Raw genomic sequence first — 24,779 nt, 5'->3', positions numbered from 1 at the left:
AACTGACCATTTTTTTTATTTCTAAAAAAATAAAAAATAATTTAATTGCACTTACCTAGATTTTCAACGGTTGAAGCCTTTCAACTCCAAGAGTCCAAGCCTCCCAAATTGATAATTTGAAATACTTTAGTTATTGGGCAAACATTCTTCTTGTTGAAACTTCAATAAAGTTGAGAATTAGAGATTTAGAAAATGTATGAGAGATTGATAGATTGAGACTTAAGAGAGTATGAGAACTAGAGAAGAGATTAAGAGAATTGTTGAATTGGTGTGGTGAGAATGGTGGAAGATAGGGCTATTTATAGGAATTGAAAATAATTCAATTTCCCAAAATACCCTAAAAGCTAGCCATTTTTTTGTTGTTGGGAGGGGTATTTTGGTCATTGTAAAGTTATTTATCACTTTACCCAAAATGCCCCCCCAAACTACCTATTGGGGGGCATTTGTGTCATTCTTTCCCCCCAAAACCAAAATACATAAATACCCCTATATAGTTCATAGTTGTTGGGGGGTATTTTTGTAACCCCCCCCCAAAAAGCTGAAACTAGCTGTTGTAAAAAAAACCCCCAACAACTAGTTCATCGGGGCGAGTCGTGCTGTGTCGGCCTATGATGCGGTTCGTGTCGCGGGCTGGCCATGCTAGCACGTGGGCTGTAGGTATTGTGCCATGTCGTGCCAGCCCGTAGACTTGGATCCCCAGGCCCAACATGGCCCGAACCATCGTGTCGGGCTTGGCACAGCTCGCGTTTCGTCGTCCTGTGTCGGGCTGGGCCGTGGGCGGCATGGCCCGATTTACACTTCTAGTTGGTAATCAACCCTTATCCAACCCAACCCAACCCACCCATTTGCCACCCCTAGACCTTGTTGTGAGACTTGACATCAACAGTTAATTTGTTGGGTAAATTGCTGAAATCTCCCCTAAGTTTCTGATTGTTGATGAAACCTCCCAAAATTTGATAATTGCAATCACCTCTCCTATACTTTTTGACATTGTTGCAAGTAGACCCCCTTTATAGAACCTTCTAAAAATAGGCATGAAAATGTCTAAAATACCCATATAGGTACTTTTGACCGAAATGTTTATTTTCTAAATTTTCTCTTCAAATGAATTGTTAGCCCAAACCCTTCCAATCTCTTTCTTGAAATTGATTTACTTTTCAAATTGTTCCTTTGGCTAGTTTGGAAGGAGTACAAATGCAAATTTGTAAAGTGCAAAATCTTATATTTTGTATTATTTTACATGTATTTGTACTGTACATATTTGCATTTGTACTCTTTCCAAACTGAGCCTTCATATCAATTGCTCAAAGGTAAAGTTGCATCTTTAAATTTTCTCTTTTTTATTGTTTCTAAAATTTGTATTGCTTTGTTATATAGAAGCCAGCTTCAATATTAATTGCATGGTATTTTGGGCACTTTGGTACCTCTTGTTAACAAATTCTAACAAAAGGCTTGCATTCAGGGGAGGTGCATTGCAATTACCAAACTTCAGAGGTGGTTTCAGCAACAGTCAGGAACTTCAAGGGAGGTTTCAGCCATTTACCCCAATTTGTTTGCATCTATAGGCCAATAAAATAAAAGAAAGTATTCCAAGAGATTTGTGTTACTTTCTCACGCTGTGAATAGTTTTTCTATTTAATTTCTCTCTTTTCTTTGTGTTTGTGGCGGGGCGCGGGTTGAAATAAAAGGGCTTTGGGGTTTTAATCAGTTTGAGGGGTAGGCCTAGGACGTACCCTCCTTCAAAGCCGGAAGCTGTTGTGTGAGAGACTGAAAGTCATACCCAGAAGCTGCTGTGTGAAAGGCTGAACACACTGTTGTTCAGCCAAAAAAAAAAAAGGATTTTTCCATTAATCAGCTCAGTGAAAGTAGTTCAATCAAAACTTCAGCCCCCCCCCTCCCCCCCTAAATGGGCCCAAAATTTCAGCCCAACCCAAATCCGCCCAAATTGCACCCCTATGCTCTGTAAGTGTAACCAATAATTAGGGGTGTAAACTGATCGAATTCGAATCAGATGAGGCAATATCCGAATTCGAATCCGATTAAATATCCGAATATTTGATTTAATTCGAATTCAATTAATAAATATATAAAATAAATATTTTATTGATATAAAGTATATAAATATATAAATTATTTATATAACTTAATTATTATATATATTATATAAAATATTTTATATATTATATATAAGAATTAAATAATCGGTCAAATTCGGATATTTATCGAATCGAATAAGGTCATATCCGAATTCGAATCCGATTAATTATTCGATAAGAATATGATATCCGAATTCGACCGATTAGATATTCGAATTATCCGAATTCGATTTGATTATGTCGAATATCGAATTTGAAATCGGATTTTCGATTACCATTGACACCCCTACCAATAATAACACCCCACATCAGCCATACATGCAAGTGAGATTTAGTGGTCGTGGGGTATGTACACTTTAGGGCTGGTTAGGGCATTTGTTATTGGTACGGGTGTCAATTGGACTGGATTTGGTCCAATCCTATCCAGTCCAATGTGAATTCATTACAAATGGAACTGATCCAATCCAGTCCAATGAATATTTTGGACCATTTTGGACCAGTCCAGTTCAATGTCTGGACCATCCAATCTGTTCAAGTTCATGTTAATTTAGATTGGTTCCAACTTCCAACTCAAACCTGGTCCATTTACACCCGTGTTCTTATCTTCTACCAATGGACCAGATGTTGGCTCAATCCGATATAAATTCATTACGGATGGACCAGGTCCAATTCAATATGTCTTATTGGTCTGTCCAATCCGTCCAAAGTGATTTTGATTTGGACGGAGTCCAACCCAAAAGTGGTCCATTGACACCCCTAATTATTGGTTACACAGCCACCAGGTCCACCAAAAAGTAAACAACTAGGCACCCTGTTGTGTTCCCATTTCTGAAGATCACTAATGTGGTTGGCACATGCAACACAACAGTCATAAATGTAGCCATATACCAAGCTCCACTCAGCCCTGCTCATCTCCAACCATGACAAAATAAATGTTTTAGATATTCACAGGGTTTTGCTTTTAACATTTTCAACTTTGGAATTTTTAGGCTATTTATTCCAATTCTGATAAAATAGAATACATATACGTGGAAATATTTGGAAATTGAGAAGATCTCTGCTTCACAGCATTGTCAAAAACTTCCTGGTGTTTCATAAGGGATTCAGTTTTGGTTCAGTCAAATAATCAGGAAAAGAAAAAAAGAAAAAAAAATGGGTCACTTAAAGTTGAAGCAGAAAGAATTACCCAAACCTGTTATATTTAGCATTCCAGCATGAGGCACCAAAATGGCAAAATATTTCAGTCCCCCTAAACCTTTATTTGCATTGTTTGCATGGCATGAGACCTTGCCAATGGCACAGTAGAATAACACTCTGCACAGCTTTACTTACATAGGTTTTTCTGTTTGTATCCCGTCGATAACACAGTTCTCATAATTCTTCTGCTGGCTCAGTGGGTGTTTCACTCATGACTTACTGTAATGTGCTAAATTGGGTGATTGGAAAGTTTTGAGGTAGGATCTCATCAATTCCATCCCATAAGTCACTTGCTGCTGAGCATACCACTTTCAATGATAATATGAAGAAATATACAAAATGCAGTATGAGAACTCATTAACAAATTTTTCGTTACATGGCAGTTGGAAGTGTATCTTTGCACCTACTGTTATACTCTCTTTTTATTCATCTGAGACTCCTACTTTTTCATCCTAGAAGAGGCTCAAGTTCTTTCAATTGAATATGTTTCAGTTATATTTCTATAAATTTTGCAGTGAAAACTTTGTTTTCTGGCCCATTTACATGGAAACAAATGCAGTCTTAGCAGATCAAACCAGAAAATGTGGAGCAATGTACTGATCTTCACAACTGGAAAATCCCCATCTCCAGATGAGTTTTCTTTCTTTCTTTCTTTTACACCTCTGCAAGACCTTTGACATAATTGGTGTTGTAGGGTGGGTACCTTTTCTCCTCGGCTAGTATAACCAGTTTGTGTGTGGACAACACTGTGTAGCAGTTGCTTTGTCAATTAGAATACCTCCCCTTTGGTTGGAGATATCTTGTCATATGATTCTGTTGTACTCTTTAAAGCTTGATTATGCAAAACACAGTAACAAAAAATAAAACAGAATTAAGTCAAATAAATATGGTGTAACTTAAGATGGCACCAGAGTATTTTTTTTCCTCTCTGGTCAGACTAATTATAGCATGGAAGTGTATGCTTTTCTCCCTTTCAGAGGTGCCTTTGTGTGTTTTCTAATGCCATTACTAGCAAAAATGTACCAGAGAAAAACCAATTTGATTCTTAGGATGAAGCTAAGATTTTAGAGAGGCTATATTATGTTATAATTACAGGACTCTATAATCTAGAAATATCCATTCAATCATAGAAGACAGCAACTCAAATAAGCCTAGTCCCAACCATATGGGGCCAGTTACATGAATCCTGTTTCACCATTCTGCTGCCATATCCATTGTTGAGTTATGAGCCCTTGAATTATTTCTTACTACTCAACCCACATCTTTCTTCTGTCCTCCCCTAGCACTTCTATCCCTTTAACTTGTAACCAATCACTTCAAACTAGTATTCAAGAGAAGCAAGATGAAAATAAAAAGAGAAGACGAGTGGGCAAATAACAGATTGTGGTATTTTGAATAATGTTCCTTGATGGGGATATATTGTTACAAGAAAAGAGTAGGGACTCTGGGAAAGAAAACTTTATGAATACTGCATACTCATAAACAACTGCAGAAAACCAAAAATACAAACTGAATCTCCCCATTCTTTAGTCTCTTTAAAAACCAATTTATATGCAATATATGATTATTTACAAACAAGGTATGCAAGGGAAGAAGGAAGCAGGTTCAAATACATCCAGACTCCCCACCTCAAACATTCTCAAAAAGGAACTTGACCAAAATTAGAAGAATCTGTGCCTTGTGTATTTGTTTTCTATTTGTCTCTTGATGAAGAAGGGTTCGTCTTTAATACCTTGTGTTTCAGTTGCCTCTGTTGCATCACAACATTTTCTTGAGCATTGCACTCTACCTTTATGATATCAACTTTAACTATATGGTGATCAGAGGTCCCTTTTGAAGAAATGACCGAGTATGATCCAGGAACAAACTTGTATGGAGAGTCAGGTGATGCCAATATGTAATCTACTCGTGTCCCATACTTGCAAGTCCCCTGCACATCTGCATGATGAAATTCTCATTAAAACATTTACGGGATAACATAGTTTAAAACAACTGAATTTAGAATCAGTTAATCTTGGGTGGATTATACCTTGGCCTTTGGCAATCATGACCAAAGATTCACATTCCCCTGAAAAGTCCTTGGCATCTACATACTGCTTCCCCTTCAAGAACGTCATTACATCAACCTTGGGAGTTGGCTTTCCTATCTCTTCATAGTACTGAAATACATTCAATTTCTTGTTGTTATTGGAACTTAAAAGTAGTAATCCAACTTCTAAGAATTTGAATAAAAAATCAGAAAACCTCATTGTGTTTACCTTTACAATATCTGTCCATCTCTCTGTCGAGTAATCTGTTTTATCAAGAGAATTGAGACCTCCTGCTAAGATGTGGGGCCCATCATTTGATTGGACTATTGCATTTATCTGCTTCATTCTCCAGTTCTCATCCAAATGGTCAAGATGGGTGCAGTTGAAGTTCACTTCTCCTGCTTGGGGTACATCAACTGTGGCCTTCAGCACATTCCTATATTCCATGTGAAACACAACAAAGGCATTATAGGCTGTTCTGTTTAGCAGTCAGAAATCAGCAAGCACTGCCAAAAAGGGAATTTATGATAAATCTAAACAGAAGAGAACCAAACTCCCCATTCTTTATAGAATTATACACATTTGGTCATTATAATTCTTTTATGTATACCTATAATTTCAGAATGGTGGAACAGAAGCAGAATATCCAAACTGAAATAGTTGGAACAGGGTTGAGAAAATTATGACAGTTCGTAATAGTATTTATGTAATTTCCATTTAAAATATCAAGGGCAGATTTTGTCAAGCATAAGGTGTTTTAGATCAAGCAATCAGGGTGTACCCATGATTATTCTTTAAGTTTGTGAAATGAATATAATAATGTTAAAGTGAGATGGTGTAGTAACATTAAATGATTTTATTTGAATCACAGACTACTGCATGTAGATTTGGGAGAAGTGTTTTAAAAGCGCAAGGCACAAAAAAAGCGCAGGGGGATATTTGCGACTGAGGCACAAGGCAAGGCATGCACCTTTTTGAAGCAAGGCACAAAAATACAAAAAAAAAATCTGAAAAATAAAAATAAAAAGTAAGAAAATTCAAAAAAAAAACAAAAAATGCAAAAAAATGCAAAAAATAAAAAATATTAAACATAAAGCGCAAAGGACAATTTGCGACTAAGGCACAAGGCGAGGCATGCGCCTTTTGAAGCAAGGTGTGAAGATACAAAAAAAATCTAAAAAATAAAAAAAAAGTCAAAAAATTCAAAAAAGTGCCAAAAATTAAAAAAAAATGCAGAAAATAAAAAATATATTAATAAAGATATAAACTTAAATTTTAAAATAAATGTTTTAAAAAACCTATTATCTAAAATTAAAATACATAAACATAACATGTAAAGCGTATTCAAATGAAAATTTAAAAATAAAATAAAAAATATAAAGCATTTTCAAGTATGTAAAACCCACAATCTCTTTTTTTTCTTCAATTGCATTACTTCAAACAGCTAATGTGATGTAAAACATATTGTATTCCTGATTCTACGAGCCACCTTTGTACCATGCCCCGTGAGGCAAGCTGAAACAAATCCATATTAGGATCTTAAATTCTTAATTCTCACATAAAAACTTAATGATTTTATAACTTTAATTGCCTTTTAAAAAGATATTTTATTAAAATGAATGAATGAATGAACAACATTAGCAAATAGGGGGTTCTCGAAGCTTCAGTGAGTGAGCGAAGCGAGTGAACCGGAGAGGCGTTGTTAACTTGCCCCCTAAACACAGAAAAGACCATCCAGACTGAATTGCTTTGGCCAACCCCAAAAGCAAATAACATTCTTTGGAGACTGATGGAGTAGGGTTAGTTCCATTTCTACTTGGATGCATATGGCTATTTCCCAGTCAGAGGTAGATCTCAAGAAAAGTAATCATCTACTGCATAATAAGAATTACATATACGCAATAATGAATCCTTATAAGGCATCTTGTTAAATCTTATTGTTTTAAAATTAATTGATCATGGTTTAAATAATCATCTTGTGCTTCTCTTGATTGGCTTGCTAATACCACAGTAAAATAAGAATAGCCAAGCAGAATTTGCAGGAAAAAGACAGCAGAATTATGTGCAGAAAATCTATTCCTAGATTTAGTTTCCCATTGATAACATTATAAAATGTGTTACACATCTACACAGATCTTCAGTGATTCATCTGATGAAAAACAGAAGTTGGTGATTAATGGGAGTTTTTGATCTTCTTTTCTTTTCCAATGGATCATGATAGGGAAACGATATGTAATTACAACACAGTGGACCATAATTGAATAGCATGTTCAAACAAGATGGTTCAGAGATCACACCAGGAATTGACAGTCATATAAGGCATATTGTGTTTGGAAAGTGTTCTTTCCTTCATCCAGGATATCATCTAAAAGGGGAACCAACTAAAGAGACAACCCGGAGGACTATAATAAATTTCAAACCAATTTTACATCTAAGGATAAGAAAGGATGTGCACCTGAAATCTGTATCGTCACATATTTTCTGAACATGCCACCTTTTAATTGGCCACTTGGACAGGACAGCATTCCCATACTCAGGAGCCCAGCTCTCTGCAAAAACATAATTCATTCCCAAGGCATCAGCCAAATCAGAGAGAGGTTTCATGCCCTTCTCTTCCTCTGCCTTGACATCTTGCAAAGCTAGGATATCTGCATCCACCTCTCTTAGGACTTCCAGAATGGTTCTACTGTTCCTCCAGCTCTCGCCATCTCTACCAACTGTCACACTGCTAGGGAGGCTCTCATAGTTCATCGCGTCCTTGCCTCTCTGGCTCCTGATTGCGCTCTTGCTCGAAGACCCCTCACCTTCTTCATCCAAACTAAACCGTCTACTCCGCTTTAATGAGATCTCATTATCAGGGAGATTGATAGAGACCCTTAATTTCGACCTTGGAAACTTCTGTTGCCTGGAGAGATGCTCAGGACTACTCATGGAGTTGGACTTCAGTGGAGATTGTTTAAGTATACTCTTGGGTCGATCATTAACAGACTTCGCTCTGATATCAACCTCCACAACATGCTTAACCTTCATGTAATCTTCTTCTCCATAGTCAAAGACAATCGTTTTCTCAGCCTTCAGGACAGCAGGAGCCATGGAGAACATGGCAGCATTGAAAGTCGCAATTCGAATTGGCCTTTCAGATTTACAACTACCCATCTGGCCATTTACACGGATCATTGACCCACTGGTGTTGGATTCTTCTTTAGGCGCCTGAAATTTCGAGTCTGAATTTCCGAACTTCCTGATTACGACTTTTGACTTGGAACGCCACCGAACTGGCCACCGTAGTTTTGAGCAGAGGCGTCGGAGCTTATGATTAAGAACACTAAGCATTGCAGAGAGCTTGGGGCTGCAGGAAATTTCTTGAGCCCCTCTTGATTGCATTGCGAGAAGAAGAAAAAGTAGTTGGAATGCTATCGTCAATTCTCTGTTTATCTCCCAAATCTCTTTGATTGGCATGAGCTTGAAAGTAAGAGAATTTAGAATTTACATCTGATTTTAGTTGGAAAAAGATGGAGTGGTAGGTTGTGAAGAGAGAAAAAAAATCACAGGAACATGAGAGGGATAAGGGATTGGACTGATGAGTCTGAGGGAGGGAGGTCCCAACAGCTCCAGGCAGAGTCTGCAGAGACGAGGGCACCATGCAACTAGGAGCAGGATTCTTGCTTGGAACGCCACGTCACTCAAAACACGCCGTATCCAGCTCCCAATGCACTTAAGATGGACCCCAAAAGCGCACTAGAAAGATTAGTTGGCTTCTGCATTTCTTTATCTCTTTCTCAGTTTCTCTCTCTCTGGTCTCTGCCCAAGTAGCCATTAAAAAAGCATAAAGTTTCTCTCTCTGAAATCCAATCTTCAAAGCTTGTACTTGCCATCAAGTCTAAACCTTAAAGCTCAAATTTTTATGAGTATCCAGCACTCCTTTTACTTTGTAACTAATCCCCAAAACAACTTTTGTTAAAAGAAAAGTGAAGGGACCAGGAAGGTGTTGGAAAATGAAAACCCATCTTTAGACTTGGTTAATTTATGGATTAAAGTCAAAGCATTGATGGTTTACTGGGCTTCACAAGATTCCCCTTTGTTATTTTATCATTTCTCTGAACGCGTTTCATGGGCATGGCTGGAGCTAGAATTGCAGTTGAGAGACTTCAGAGCCCACCTTGGCTGTTGTCTTGATTGTCAATTCTACTCTCATCACGTTTTATATCAGAAGGATAAAGGTATAACAGGGCAACGTCAAGATGGTTGACGAATATTGTACTACTTTATGCCTTTAGTGTCTTCTTCGCTGTGTATAATTGTGTCGGGTGTTGATCTCTTTATGCTTCAACTGGATGCGGGTCGAGCTGGACAAATTTGCTTTACCACAAAAAGTTAGAACTGAAGGCTTTTTTGGGGCCATTGAGATCTCAGCAAAATGGTCAGCTTTCCTGTCCTGTTAGCTCATCCAGATGCTTGTCTGTGTTGGGATTGGGGTTTCTTCCCATCAATACCATATGGGGTCAGCAATCCATTACAGTTCTGAAATATTTTGGAGAGGATATCTGAGTGACACTGTAGACAATAAAACTGACATACAAACACAGTTCACAATTGGGGTCAACAGAAGGAATGGATTTCCTGCAAATCACAAATTGTGGATGGTGGGGGTTCAGAGGAATCTCCATTATTGGGTGGGGATAAGGGAAGTAGGTATGTAATGAATGAACACTACTCCACATGGGTAGCTGTATAGCTGTCTCTGCTATGTATCTGAAATTGGAAATTAAATGTTCAAGCATCCACCCAACCTTTACATTGATGAAGTTTTGGAAAACCTGGTAATTTTGGCATGTTATTCTGTCTCTACCACTCAAAATTTTCCTCTGCATTTTCTGCAGACTATGCTTAGCCAATCTGGACTTAATCAATGTACAAGCACCAAAAGATAAAATGATTGAACAACCTAAACGAATCAAGGGATGGACATGACTGATGGTGGGGAAAAATAAAGCTTCCACAATTCAAGTCAATATTCCCTCTGAATAGGATAGTTTGCCGAGTCCAAGCACATTTGGGAATATAGCTTCTTATACTTCTTTGTTGGAGAGACAAGGGGGAAAACACGATTTAAACAATTAACCATCTAAAAGGTTCTTTTCTGGTAAACTATCTAAAATATTTATGGCCAAACGGAATTCAAAGTTCAAAATACCAGCACAGAAGGATTATTAGGTCCACCACAGTCCATGGTAGTTGAGAGATTATTTGGCTTTATTATTTCAAACTCATGAACTTAGCAAATTCTCAAAGCATCTACTTTAGAAGGATCAATTATCTTTTATAAATGTAGAGGAACGTGTTTAATTGTTCTGGTGCTAGCAATAGCATCTAATCATATTAAATTACAATCATGGCTTCAAGTTCCCTAACTGTAACTTACAGAGGGTTCCAACTTCTAAGAAGCCTATCTGCAAGTAGATAAACTGAAACGATATCCACTTTCCTATCCTTTAAGCAACAGCATTTTCACCTCACCTTCACTATAGACAACTCTGAACTCTGAAGATGACCCCCACCCCTACCCCCCCACACACAGAATGACACAAACAAGCAAACTGTAATGTCTTGCTCCTCCATCCCAAAAAATGACAGACCATACTAGGCAGAATTCTTCTGTTACTTTCAAAGTACTGAAAATCAAATTGTGATCATGTTATAATGTCACAACACTTCCCCACTCTTTATACCACAACACTTTCACCTCACCTTCACTAGAGTCAACTCTGAATTCTGAAGATGGACCTCCCCCCTCCTCCCTCCCCCCCCCCACACACACAAATACACAAGCAAACTAACAAAATGTGATTAATGTCTTGCACCCCACGTCCCAAAAAATGACCATACTAGGCAGAATTCTTCTGTTCTCTTTCAAAGTAAGAACTGAAAATCAAGTTTTGATCAAGTTATAATGCACTTCTAACGGCAATAATACAGCAGTTATCATGTTTTGCATACTAGTGTTTATTGCAAACAAAGGAAATATGAAAATAAAGATAAGTTGTCAGTTTGTATGAGGATATCAACTTCAATGTAAGACCCAAGAGGCATTTGGTACAGACAAACGAGTTATTTTACTTTCTTAAAAAGTATTAGTTTTGGTATCTGTTTTCCATTGAAAGAAAATGTTTCTTTTCAGTTGAATTCTTTGTAGAAGGAATTTACCTGTAAAATCTATTGCTTGCAGTGCTTGGAGGCAAAGGCAAGACAAGTGATTCATTGTGTTGGTGTGTACTAATAATTGTGAATGGTACACCATCAGAATCTTCTTTGATTAATAAAATAGGACATCTAGTGGATAGAAGGGAAAAGGAACTGAAGAAAATACTATTCTTGACATTCTACATCTAAATGCAAAAAGTGAAAAGCAGCAGTTTTACAGCAAGTAAAAGGGAAGTGTGCTTCAGTTTACTCGGTTATCTCAGTTCAATCAAGCTTGACAGAAGAGAACAGATAGAAAATGAACCAAAAGGAGGAAAGAAATCCCACAGTTCCACTGGCAAGCATAATAACAATAACCATGAGAAGAGAATAACCAAGATATAGAGTAGCAGAAACTAGCCCACTTAGGCCATGGAGATCAAATATAAGGTAGTTGATGGAATAGAGTAATATGTAAATTGCAACCGAGCCGGAGGAAAAGAATGATTGCCACCACCATTTCCAATCTTCCATGCAAAGAAGCATATAAGCTAGGACAAGAGAGACCTCAGCACAGACTGTTACCAAAAGAATCAACACCACAAGAAGGAAGCCGAACACATAGTAGACCTGTCCTAGCCATAGTCTGGACATAATGAAGTAGAACTTGATGAAGAGGGTCCCAAAAGGCAGTGTACCTGCTCCAATGACTAACAGCCATGAAGGGTACCTCTTTGGTGGAATCTCACGCATAATGTGATTAACATGAACAGGGTATTCGATTGCCTTTGCTTTAACCCCTAAGTAGCCACCAACCAAAATCAGTGGGACTGAGATAAAAAGCTAGAGTAGGATCAGAATGATGAAGTGATAAACAGGGATTGCTCCAGTGCTGTGGCTTCCCCATAAGAGGAAATTCAGGGAAGTAAGGATTAGGAATGAAATTCCTGGGAAGAAACAGGCCACACGCCATGAGATTGAGACCCATCCTTTGTAGCCTCCATTCACAGCTCTCCAGATCCTAACACTGACATAGCCTGCCGCAAACCCAAGAAACAGGTAGAAGGACAGCATTCCAGTGATAAGGGTCCCATGGGATGCCAGCGACATGAAACCAAATGCAGCAAAGAGGATGGTGACAACCCCCATTCCAAGTATCTGAACACCATCTCCTACAAATACACACAAGAGATCAGTATTTGAAGGAGCAAGAAAGACATCCCCAACAACAAGTTTCCAACCAGATAGTTCCACATTTATATCAGCCTGAGCTTCCCTATCAATCTCCTCATACTGTGACAGATCGCGGCGGACTGTCTTCAGGAAGATGACTAGAACGATCCCGGCAAGTAAAGCCACAACCATCAGAGAATTCAGAATGGAGAACAAGTGCATCATTGATCCTCCCATCTTGATAGCCACTGTATGTTGCTCTCCTCAAAGGAAACCTCATAAGAGAACACAATGGGCTCTCCTTCCTTCACTGTCTTGGCAAGAGACAAGGGATCACAGATGATTGCTGAAGAGAACTTGTTATACATCTTGAGCTTGTTGGGGTGCTCCACATTGTGTTGGTAGCTGCAGGGGACAACTTCAAAACCGACCACCATATATTCAGGAGGACTATTCTTGGTCTTTTTTGAGCCAGGGATATGATCAATTGCATCTCCTGTCGACCCCACCACACCAGGGGTTAGTGCAGATTCATTGTACCTGTGCACCAAAATCTTGAACTTGAGATGGTTGAAGACATAATGGGCATTGTGAAAATTGAGACCAATTGGATACCCAGTCCACCGGAGATTGAACCCATTCTTTTCTGTGTATCGTATAGCCGGGAGATGATCAAGAATGAGATTCACCTGGTACAGTTGATCAATACGAAGCTTCATCAACTTCACCTGTTCTGCTGTTAATGGGCCCGTGGAGCAGAGAAAGATATCCGTCTCATTCACATGGGTCCTGAACCGGTAAGGAGAGCTTTCAATCCTGTCGCCCATCAGAATCTCACCAAGATTTTCTCTGCTGTTCTTGATGCCACCCATTGGCCTGCAGAAGGGAAGGGTGTAGTAACCAAAAGGCATCTCTGTCTCAATTGATGTAATAGAATTCACCTTCACCCAGAGAGATTCTCCACCGGCATACCGATGTGGGTGGCTACCAGGGAGATGGAAGCAATCGATGGGTAATGCAGTCAGCAGTAATACCAGTGAACCCAGACAAAGGACATGTCTCTGATCCATCCTGTGTACTCAACTCACAAATTAACCACCCAATTCGTCTCTATCTATTTACCTTGGTATGATTATGATAAAAGATAAAACTCAATATTGATGGACTAGAAAACCAGTTGGGAACCAGAGAAAGAACAATGATGACATGTACAATAAGATTCACTAACACTAACAGAGTAACAGATCTTTCAGTTCAATCCATACGAATTTATGTGAGAGAGAAAATGAGGGGAGAGGGAATGTATTTTGTTGTAGTAAGTTGAGAGTTTACGTGGAAGGGAGGCCTGGTCTACATTCCGTTTTTGAATCGAATCAAAACGAAGGACTGCATGAAGATGCAAGCAAGTGGCGCAGCTCACATTGTCTGATCCGTCCAAGCTCTCATCGTCATCGCTAGTTCTGGTTCTCACTCCACAACCTGCTGTTCTCTCCAGTCTTTGGTAATGTGATAGTGGGCCTACCTTCAGTGTACTTATGTAAATTCTAATTGACTTAATTACTCTTACCAATGTTTTAAAAATCGACCGGGAACCGGAACCCTTTTGGCCACCAGTTTCCCCGTCAACGGTTCGAATGGACGGCTCATTCTAAATTAAATAAATAACGACCCAAACCGTTGTTTAGCTCATCGCAATTATTTTGGCCACCAGTTTCTGGGTCAGCGGTTCGAATAGACAGCTCATTCTAAATTAAATAAATAGTTAAAATAAAGAACGGCTAAAACCATTGTTTAGGTTAAACGGGTTGATGGTTCAATCACACAGGTCAATAGGTCGTTGACCAAGTCAACGGTTTTTGGCCAAATAATGGGTAAACGGTGAAACAGAATCAATTACCTGAATAGTTCCTAAGTCAAATGGTCCAACCATCCGGGTCAACTATGGTTGAAAACACTGACTTTTACATCTATGACAAAGTTATTCTTGTCAAATTAATATTCATTTTCCATTCATGTATTTAGTTAAGGAACAATTCCTTTATCAGTACCCTGAACTTTAGGGGTTGTGTAAAGTCAATCCCTGAACTTCATAACATGTCTGAAGTACCCCCAAATTTTCAAAACTTTTAAAATATCAAACTACCCTTGAAAGAAAACACTGTTCATTGTCTTCTACCTTGAGACTGAAGATCTGCACCATTGCTATGATAATGTCAGGGACTGATGATGATGGCAAGAATAGATTTGAACAAACCAACGATGGTGTTGGGAACTGACCAAGTTTCTGGTGATGGTTGAAACAGCCATTGCCACAGTCCTGTATATTCTTTAATTTCTTTTAATTTTATGTAGTTCATGAAAATTTCCTGTATATCTTGGATAATTGCTGCAACCTTCTTATCTCAACTAGGATGCAAGGGGAAATCATGTTGATCTTAGCATTTACAAGGGAAAGGTTTTGTTGATTGTTAATGTTGCATCACAATGGTATAACTTAGTTTTTTCTTTGCTTATTTCAGAATTTATTTGTGTTTGGGTTTGACTTCATTAACCATAGATTCATCGTCATTAACTAGTAATCTATCACTCCACAAGCCAGAAAGCAAGATTGCTTGCAATCAAGGTGGAACGACAGCATCAATTACTAGAATCAAGATTTAAACGGAAGGAATTTTGTTTAAATTGGTTTGTGTAAGTGGTAGATAAAGAAAATTAGATGACACCTTATAGGTAGTTTTGACATTTCCAAAATTAACTGACAGATTGTTAATGGCAGGGACCTATTAGACACATTCTGAAAGTTCGGGATACTGCATAAACACGTTTTGAAATTTGGGGACTGATCAGAAATTTTCCTTTTAGGGAAATTGCAAAATTTAATTTAACACCCTTTGGCCATAGAAAAATGTTATGGATGTTCAAAATGAAAGGGTAAAAGAGTATAGACACTACTTAGGGTCCCTTTTGATTTGCAATCAGAATTGGAATCAAAATCTATCAGGATTTGAATTAGATTGGTCTATTCCCATAATTTGTTTGGTGCAAACAAGAATAGGAATGGGAATTGAAATCAGCTGAAATAGGATTTCATTCCCGAGGAAGGGGGAGAGAATGACCATTTCCTCAAATGGGAGAATGCCATTACACTAGGAATGGGAATGTGATTCTGATTCTGCTCAATCAAACAATTGGAATCGGGATGGTCGATTCCAATTCCAAACCCCTATTCATGCAAACCAAACGGACCCTTAATGTCAAAAATTCAAAAATAGGGCTGTCAATGGTCTGGTTTAACCCGACACAGCCCTTCGGTATACATTTTTAGTATTTTTGAGTCCTAATCAATTATGGTAGAGATGGAGACTTATATCTTTTTTTTTTACGGTTAAAATGCCCTTATAAACACTACATGTTTAATGGGAAAAAGGAGATAAGTCCTTATTCCTTAATGTGTATTAACTATTAACACATGATAAAAATATTCACGACATTTAAAATTTTTTATACATGTTTTTCATAGTTCACTTCCAATAACTTCACATAAGATGCCTAAAATTGTTACTCTATGAAATTACAGAAGATTTTTGAAAGAAAATAGAGCAAGAGAATTGAATTGTTCAATGTCAAATTAAAAAAGCATGTGTTTTATTTTGTAGACATTTCATAATAGGTGTTTATCAAAATGTTGATATATTATCACTAAATCAGCATTTTTCTCATCATGTTCATCCGTATGCATTTATATTCACAAATGTGGATTTTGATTTATGTATACATCAATCATAGAGAAAGTTTTATTTTAACACTTTTCCCAACGATTAAACGTTTTTTCATTATTCCGCTGATATGACACCTAATTGTCAATAAAAGATTTATCAAATACTTCTCTCAGTTTTGAAGACAAATCAAGTACAAACATTTATTTAATAAACATAAGCTATACCAAACACATCGAGATAAGCATCTGTCATCTGTTTATTCATTGTTCCGCTGATGTGGCGCGTAATTGCCAATAAACGATTTATCTACTTTTCTTGGTTTTGAAGACAAATCAAGTATAAGCGTTTATTTAATAAACAGAAGATATACCAAACACATCAAGATAAGCATCTGTTATCCGTAATTGGCCCCCATCTGGTCTGACTCGATGAACCTGAATACCCGATTTATAGCTAAGGTAATTTCTGGGTCTATTACTTAAGAGCTGAGTTACAGACACTAATCCTGAAGGGGTCTGAGTTGGGATTGGCCATCAGGTTTATTTTGTATGGTGTCTTATTGATCATGGCCTTGTGGGATCAGTTCAGAGTCTACCCTGACCATGACCAGATCCAATCCATTGTTAACCCTCATTATGTTTACTATAGTTGTTTCTACAATTTTTTTTTTGACCTTGCAATGATATATTTTCAGAAGTGATTAATTAATAGCATGGTTTCAGCAATTAAAACTGAAGCAGCCTCAGTCCAAGCTAGGTTAAATTGATGTTCTTGTTCTGGGGTCTAAAGTCTAATAATTCTAACCAAGGTGATGTAACAACACTTCACACATCTCTCTCACCAATTTCAATTTGTATTGATGAACCTAATTAGTTAAAACGTTTCAGCCTTTCAGGTAGAAATAGCAATGATACCAAACTTCACCATTGATAACAGAACACAGCAGGCACCATAAATGATAGAATCAATGGTCTATACTCTATAACAGCCTTTTTTTGAAAGATATGACAGCCATTGATCACCTGCATAATTATCACATATTAATAGTCTATAACAGTAAAGTTACAGAATAACAGATAACTTGTTTTCAAAACAGAATTGCTATTGTATCAAGTCATGACTTGATTACCAAAAAACTTAAGTCACAACTTAATAAATTTGACATTGTGGAATTGGAAATCAAGTATGCTGTTTCCAGCCACTGGCTACTAAGTCAGACCTTGCCAGTGACACCGGTTTTTTGTTTTTAACATGAAATATGGTCTGATCAAACCTCCACGTCATAATTTTTATATGGAACAGAAAATTTCATACAGACGGTTGTGATCACAACAATCACCATGATGAAACCTTTAAGGTCCAGGATTCCACATGGTAACCAAGGTGATTCTCTCAGACCATGGATTGAAAACAACACCCTTTTTTTTCCAGCATCACTGCTGGCTCATAGGCAGTCATATCCCTCTTTGATAGGAAATTAAATATGGAACCCCAATGCTTGATAATGTCATATGTCAAAGGCCTCCTTCAAATTTTGAGTCAGAAAAAATGTCACTTGTGCCCTTCTAATTCTATATCTAACCACCAAACAATGTATCCAGCATTGATGAGGAATCATCACTTCCATTCATATCAAAGAAATTATGAGAAGCATTTTCTTTCCTAATTTTTCGCTCCTCAATAACTGACTCAGCTGTATCTGCACAGTAGTTTCGTCTAACCTGTTTCGCGGGTTTCTCAGCCACCACAAACTTGTTTCCATCACGAGTTCTTTCAGGGAAGCCTGCCCAGACTGAAAAAAAAAGATGAAAGAAAATGAGAAAGGCCATGCACTTGGACTAGGGGATCAACTTACTAAAACTTAACATTGTACCTAGATGGTTTAGTCCATGATGATTCCAAGCACAGAAGGTAGCATTATATCACTCATTTAAAATAACTTTTCTTGATCAGCACTCATTTGATTAGATATTAAAAGAAACACATGCACAAAAATTGACAAAGAAAAAATCCTTCCCTTTATATTGCTCTCCTGATTCTGGAAAATTAATGACAGATGATTAAAAAAGAAAATGTAAGAACAGTTGCACTGTGAAAATGAACAAGATCTGCTAATGATTGCAACCCACAAATGAACAAAACAAGACAAGAGCTTATTTCTCTTACATTTAATCTAAGAGATATTGCTAAAAACAAGAAAACAAAGAAAATATTGCAGTTGGACAGCTAGAGAACTGAATCCTCAATTTATAATGAGTAGAATTAAGGCAAACCCCACTAATCAATTAAAATAAAAAGTTTTAACTTAAATTTCAAAAGAACATAATGGAACAAATGTTTGAACCAGCATAACTGTTGATTTGCTTTAAATTCAGGCTTGGACATGGATATCATTGGGTTGTTGGTTTTATGTTGTGAGAAGAAAAAAGGAAGAATAAGAAACAAAAAACAGAAATGCAACTTTAAAGCTTGATCACATGAAAGAGTTGATGTACTACCCCTAAGCTCTTAAGCAGTTTTATGCCAACATTTGCTAAGTTATTAAACATAAATACATAATGATAAAACAGGGAAAAAACACTTCAGCCTTTAGAAGAATTAGTCCCATAGGCCACCCCCCCCCCCAACACACACACAAAAAAAGAAAAGAAAACACAATATAGATCCATGTATATTCCTAATTGGATCAAGATGGCATAGCAGTTGGGACAAGACTTAATGATGATGATCAAAATGGCTGAAGAGATCCACCTTGTAGGCTTCCTACATGTGCACTTCTCACACCAGAGTTTTACATTTGATACAAACATAAAATGAAAAACCACCAATCCCCTCTAAATATATCACACAAAAGAATGCATTTAATGTCTCACAATCTCCTCCCACAGTCCTATAATATCAGATCTTTACATGTCTTTAAACTCTTTGAAGACTAAAACTCAAACAAAGACAAAAGAACATACATCTTGACAAATTCTCTCAGTTGGTCCTACTTTGCTTCAACTATCTCGAAAAAATAACTCCGTGGGTCAAGTAAGGCAATTCCCTTAACAATCCCACATATTTCTGCCACAAGCAGAATCATGTGGCAAACCCAGACTCTATACTTTAGGTAGGGGACCCACTGGCCATGTGTTAACAGCTGCAGTTCATGTCAGTCTATAACCAACCTTGTATTACTATTTACTTTCATTTGCTTTAATTTAAAAATTAAAACATTCCCATAAAGAGAATTTATATTGAGCACGCATCAAAGTCTTTTTAAAGCTAAATTTATTCCCGAATGGAGGGTAGGGAGAGAGACTTGAGTTTCCGCCTCCAAATAAAGTTCCCACTGGAAGATTCTCAGGCTTAGACTTCTTCGCTAAATGATCTGACTGTCTAACCATGCAAGTTGAAAGCAACTGAAGCTCAAACTTAATCCAACTTTTCCAGTGGCAGCACCAAAAGGGTTTAAGGAGTAGCAATCTGACTGGCTTTCACTTACCACAGAACTTTTAGGTGTTGGTTTTGTTATCATGAAAAGGAAAATAGAGTAGCATACCAGCATGGATATGGATATCACATGCAACTTCTGATATCCAAGACCCAGGTAAGCTCATCTATCCAATGAAATGGCAACATACTGTCAATTATAGGTCTTCCAAGAAATGTATTAATCTTGTCCATAACTATGCTTAATTTAATTTAAAAAATCATTATCTTTAAAGTTGTTACCATAAGGGTCTTTACAACATACTACTTTGCAATTTTGTTTAACCATGCAAGAAAAAGTCCACTATGTACAAAAGGTAATAATTGATGCATCTGACAAAGGTCAAACAGCATCCTGCAAGTAGTCATCAAAACCTACTTTGATACAAAGTCCACTATCCAAAAGTATAGAAAAAAGCATAATCAAGATATATATAGGAAACTCGATCAAAAGTTCCCATCATCTACATTGAATTAAAATTACAGAAAGTGTCTTGAAATTACCTCCAAAATGGTGCAGAACGATTGAAGCTGCTATAGTGACATTCAATGATGCAGTGCCAGACCCATATTGTGGAATGTAAACAAAGAAGTCACATATCTCACATTCCTTAGTTGAAAGACCAGTCCCCTAACAATACAACAACATTATCAATGAGAACCATGTAAATTTTGATGATTGAGAGAGAGAGAGAGAGAGAGAGAAAAGAGCGCCAAGTACATACAGAACATTCCAACTTTCAATTTCCTTACTCCACTAAGATACAAGGAAATGCTTTTTTTTTCTTTTTTGAGCAAAGGTAAAGTATAATTGTATTGATGTAAAAGGTCCTTTGTACAAAGAGAAGCTGTACACACCAAATCAGAAGGACCTCAAAAAAAAAGGTCATCCTCAAAAAATTACAATCAGAAGTAACCTCTTCAAAGTCAGTTAGTATAGACAACCAACTACTAACACAACCTAAAGCCGTATTGATGACTTCAGCTTCAGTAGAGATCTTAAGATCAAAGACCCTGCTGTTCCCTTCTGTCCAAAGACTCCAAACTGTCCACATAATTGCTAAGGGAATAGAAGACCAGAAAATCTTTCCTTTCTTAGTCATCCCTCAGATCTGCCAAGCCTCCAGGCAGGCTTTAACTGAGGCTGGCATATACCAGCTTAACCTCAGACTACTTAAGAAGTGGCTCCAGATCTTTGAGGCAAAAGTTGCAATGTAAAAACAGATGGTTGACTTATTCTGTATCCACAAAACAGAAGTTACACCTTAGGTCACTGCAGTTAAAACCTTTTCTCACCAACATCTCCAAATGGCCCGGCTTGGGAAGAGGGCTTCAAAACCTCCCCTTATGGCACTGTAGAAGGATTTAACTGAAAACTCCCCACTTCTGTTCCATTTCCACAATAGGGAATCCTCGGGTTGCAGATTCAAAACCTGACTGAAGCAAAACTAGGACATTTCCCACCTGCTGAATCTCCCGGTCATTGAAGTCCCTTCTAAAGGCTGGAGCCCAGCATATAGCATTATCCCTTATCACAAATGTATCCGCTACCAAGGCTTCTTTATCTTCTGCCAAGCTGAACAGGGTGGGAAACAGTTCCTTAAGGCTATGTTTGGTTTGAAGGAAAAAGTAGTGAAAGGAAGGGAAAGACAAAGAAACCTATACAAGATTTGTAAAGGTTTTCCCTACCTCTTCCTTTTCCTACCTTTTCCTTCGAACCAAACACAGACTAAGGGAATTCTCCCCAGTCCAAGGATCCAATCAGAACCTGATCCTTCTCCCATTGCCTACTTTGAAGACAGAAAAGGTTTGAAGCTCTGCATATTCCTTTCCACAGACTGCATCCATAGGTCAACATGGGTGGACGTGGACCACTACCCAACCACTTTCATCCAACCCATAAGGAAATAGAACTATATATTTCTAAGATTTTCAGCAACAGCTTTAGTTACATGCCAAACTGTTAAATCAAATACTTAATAGTGCTCAAATTATTCCAAATCTCATTCAAATTATGAAAAACAAATGGCAAGGCTTTAGTTTCATGCCAAACTTTTAAGATTAGTGCTTCTTAATTTCCAGATTGGTCCTGATGTCAATCCGAATACGAAAAGCAAATGGTAAATTCCACGATAACAAACGAAAAAAAAAAAAAGAAAAGCAGTAGGAGTATAAGCAGCCACTATAACAGCATATATTCCTCAAACCGTATAGCTCAAGACCGATTCTGAAGGCTACAAAGTTAACTAAGGAATTTATCTAATAATCGTCGTTCTGTTTCTCTCTTCTCAATTTCTCTCTCTTTTTTTCCCTAAATCTATTATCCAAACCCTAAATCGCTTAGACCAATTATAATTGGGGTTACCCACAGAAGAAAAAAAAAAAAAAGAAAACTGAAGTGGGGATGAGACTCGGTACCTCGTTACCGAGAAGGAAAGCGGTACTCTTCCGAAATGGATGTTGATTTACAGCAACCGCCCCATCAGTAATCTCAACACCACAGATATCGCAATCTCTCTCCTGCAACATCACACCAAAGCTTTCTGAGTGAACTTAGTTCTAGCTGCTAGGCGTCTAAACTGAAGTACTAACGAAGGAGATGGATGACGTACCGGACCTTGAGGTAGAGGCGAGCGTCGTGCAGGGAGTGGAAATGTCGGAAGCGAAGATGAGAGGTGGAGCCATGACTGCCGAAAGCATTGAAGTCTCTCCTGCCCACGAGAATGAGCTCCGAAACCCCGAATGCCGTCGCACTTCGAGCCAGCGTCCCCACGTTGTGCCTCTTAGCTATGTTGTGCACCATCACAAAGCTCTCTACCCTCGGATCCATGCCGCCGGCAACCAACAATTCCAGCAGCAACCCCACAAAACAATAGTTGTGGGCTAGTGGCCGCCTGGTGTTAGTTACTACGGTCCATGGATCTCTCCAATTTCAATTTCAGGCAGCGAGGATTAGAGTTAACTCAAAAGTGAAAAAAAAAGGGGAAAAGGAAGAAGAATCAGAGCGTCGACAGCAGGGTTCGAACCTGCGCGGGCAGAGCCCAACAGATTTCAAGTCTGTCTCCTTAACCACTCGGACATATCGACATTTGTTAGACGTTAAATAAGTTTCATGATTTTATTTAGAACCTTGGAACTTGAAAGGAGTTAAAGTCCACCTATTTCGGCTTCGATTTTTGTTGATTTTTGGTTAAATCGGTTCGGTTATTTCGGTTTTTGGAATTAGAATTTCAGTTAGTCGAATTAACTGAACTTTTTATTATTATATATAATATATAATATATTATATATTTATATATTTATATATTAATATATAATATATTATATATTTATATATTTATATATTAATATATAATATACTAAAATTCGAATTCATAATATATATTTTATAATATATAATATATATTATAATATATATAATAAAGTATATATTATTAAAATTTGGTTTTAATCGAAATAACCAAAAACCAAACCAAAAATTTTGGTTTTTATTTTTTTAATTTTGTTTTTAAAATTTTGGTTTATTCGATTCAATTTTTAACTAAATAAACCGAATGCTCACCCCTAATCTTACAAAAAATATTTAATACAATAAATTTAAGATTTAGGATTAGAGTTTAAGGGTTTAGGCTTTAGAGCATAAGTGTTTAAAATTTAGATTTAAGGTTTAAGGTTTAAGCTTTATGGTATCTTTGGTTGCCACGAAAGGGAAGGTAAAGGAAGCATATTGGTGGAATATTATATATTTATATATTAATATATAATATACTAAAATTCGAATTCATAATATATATTTTATAATATATAATATATATAATAAAGTATATATTATTAAAATTTGGTTTTAATCGAAATAACCAAAAACCAAACCAAAAATTTTGGTTTTTATTTTTTTAATTTTGTTTTTAAAATTTTGGTTTATTCGATTCAATTTTTAACTAAATAAACCGAATGCTCACCCCTAATCTTACAAAAAATATTTAATACAATAAATTTAAGATTTAGGATTAGAGTTTAAGGGTTTAGGCTTTAGAGCATAAGTGTTTAAAATTTAGATTTAAGGTTTAAGGTTTAAGCTTTATGGTATCTTTGGTTGCCACGAAAGGGAAGGTAAAGGAAGCATATTGGTGGAATATTCCACTTTTTAGTGTGTATTTGCAAGAAACATTATATTTGAAATAGAAAGGAGAGGGATGCGGGATTTGAAAAGCGAGAACACGAGGTCAATCCAAAATAGTAAAAACCTCACTGAGAAAATAAAATAGTGGGTTAAGCTTGAAAATTTTATCAAGGCTATCGTAACACCAAACTCGGGTCTTCACCCTCCGCCTACACATCCTCCAACGATATTCTCCAGCAACATTTCTGATGAGGGCGGATTTGGCCCTCTAGTGAAATTGTGACACCTGACACCTTATGCAAACCAAGTGCAGTTTCTTGACAACTAGGCAGCTCGGGAAGCTCGGGTAGCTCGGCAGAGCTTGCCACTTAAAGACAGCTCGGCATGGCTCGCCATAGGCAGCTCGGCAGAGCTCGCCACAAGCAGCTCGGCATAGCTCGGGGAGCTTGGTATAGCTAGGGGCAGCTCGGCATAGGCAGCTGGCCACAGGCAACTGGCCACTCCGCAGGCAGCCTGGCGTCTTACGAAGAGCTCGCCACTTAGGGGTAGCTCGGCACTTACAAGTAGCTCGACACTTAGGAGTAGCTCGGCGTATCGTAGGAAGATTTCCTGACTGACAACCGTACCTGACAGATCCGGAGACCTGCGTCCACGTCTCTCACTAGGTGGCGTCGTGCCTGCCGGTCCTGAGAGTTGTCCCTTGACTGGCAGAGCCGTACTCTGTAGCAGCCGCCTGCACCCGCCACTCAGCTCTGGCAGTAACGGCTGCGATAGAGAGACAGAGGCGGTT

General features: G+C 37.7%; 2 protein-coding genes, 1 non-coding gene and 1 pseudogene across 5 annotated transcripts; all 4 read right to left on the bottom strand.

Annotated features, from left to right (window-relative positions):
- Nucleotides 1-4,680: 4,680 nt before the first annotated feature.
- Nucleotides 4,681-10,862, bottom strand: LOC104586877 (uncharacterized). The gene is made up of 4 exons (XM_010244252.2): nucleotides 7,779-10,862; nucleotides 5,552-5,759; nucleotides 5,323-5,452; nucleotides 4,681-5,231 (listed from the first exon to the last, which is right to left on the bottom strand). The coding sequence occupies exons 1-4, from the start codon at nucleotides 8,780-8,782 to the stop codon at nucleotides 4,987-4,989; spliced, it is 1,587 nt and encodes a 528-aa protein (XP_010242554.1). The 5' UTR covers nucleotides 8,783-10,862; the 3' UTR covers nucleotides 4,681-4,986.
- A 744-nt stretch (nucleotides 10,863-11,606) lies between these two features.
- On the bottom strand, nucleotides 11,607-17,314 carry LOC104586878 (transmembrane 9 superfamily member 11 pseudogene; annotated as a pseudogene). Its single transcript, XR_016084224.1, has one exon. The product of XR_016084224.1 is annotated as a transmembrane 9 superfamily member 11 pseudogene (transcript).
- LOC104586876 (tRNA/rRNA methyltransferase (SpoU) family protein) lies at nucleotides 17,315-22,886 on the bottom strand. 2 transcript variants are annotated; one of them, XM_010244251.3, is made up of 5 exons: nucleotides 22,487-22,886; nucleotides 22,288-22,389; nucleotides 20,374-20,500; nucleotides 18,117-18,187; nucleotides 17,315-17,417 (listed from the first exon to the last, which is right to left on the bottom strand). In XM_010244251.3, the coding sequence occupies exons 1-5, from the start codon at nucleotides 22,697-22,699 to the stop codon at nucleotides 17,316-17,318; spliced, it is 615 nt and encodes a 204-aa protein (XP_010242553.1). In that variant the 5' UTR covers nucleotides 22,700-22,886; the 3' UTR covers nucleotide 17,315. The 2 variants fall into 2 exon arrangements, with proteins under 2 accessions (XP_010242553.1, XP_010242551.1); XM_010244249.3 differs by having other exon boundaries at nucleotides 17,352-18,187.
- On the bottom strand, nucleotides 22,875-22,956 carry TRNAS-UGA (transfer RNA serine (anticodon UGA)). Its single transcript has one exon. It is a non-coding gene; the product is annotated as a tRNA-Ser (tRNA).
- Nucleotides 22,957-24,779: the final 1,823 nt, after the last annotated feature.

This window comes from Nelumbo nucifera, chromosome 3, assembly GCF_055504915.1.
Source record: "Nelumbo nucifera cultivar China Antique chromosome 3, China Antique-T2T, whole genome shotgun sequence".
Classification (NCBI taxonomy): Eukaryota; Viridiplantae; Streptophyta; class Magnoliopsida; order Proteales; family Nelumbonaceae; genus Nelumbo; species Nelumbo nucifera.
The sequence above is the reverse complement of the archived record's forward strand: the minus strand, read 5'-3'. Positions and strand labels throughout refer to the sequence as shown.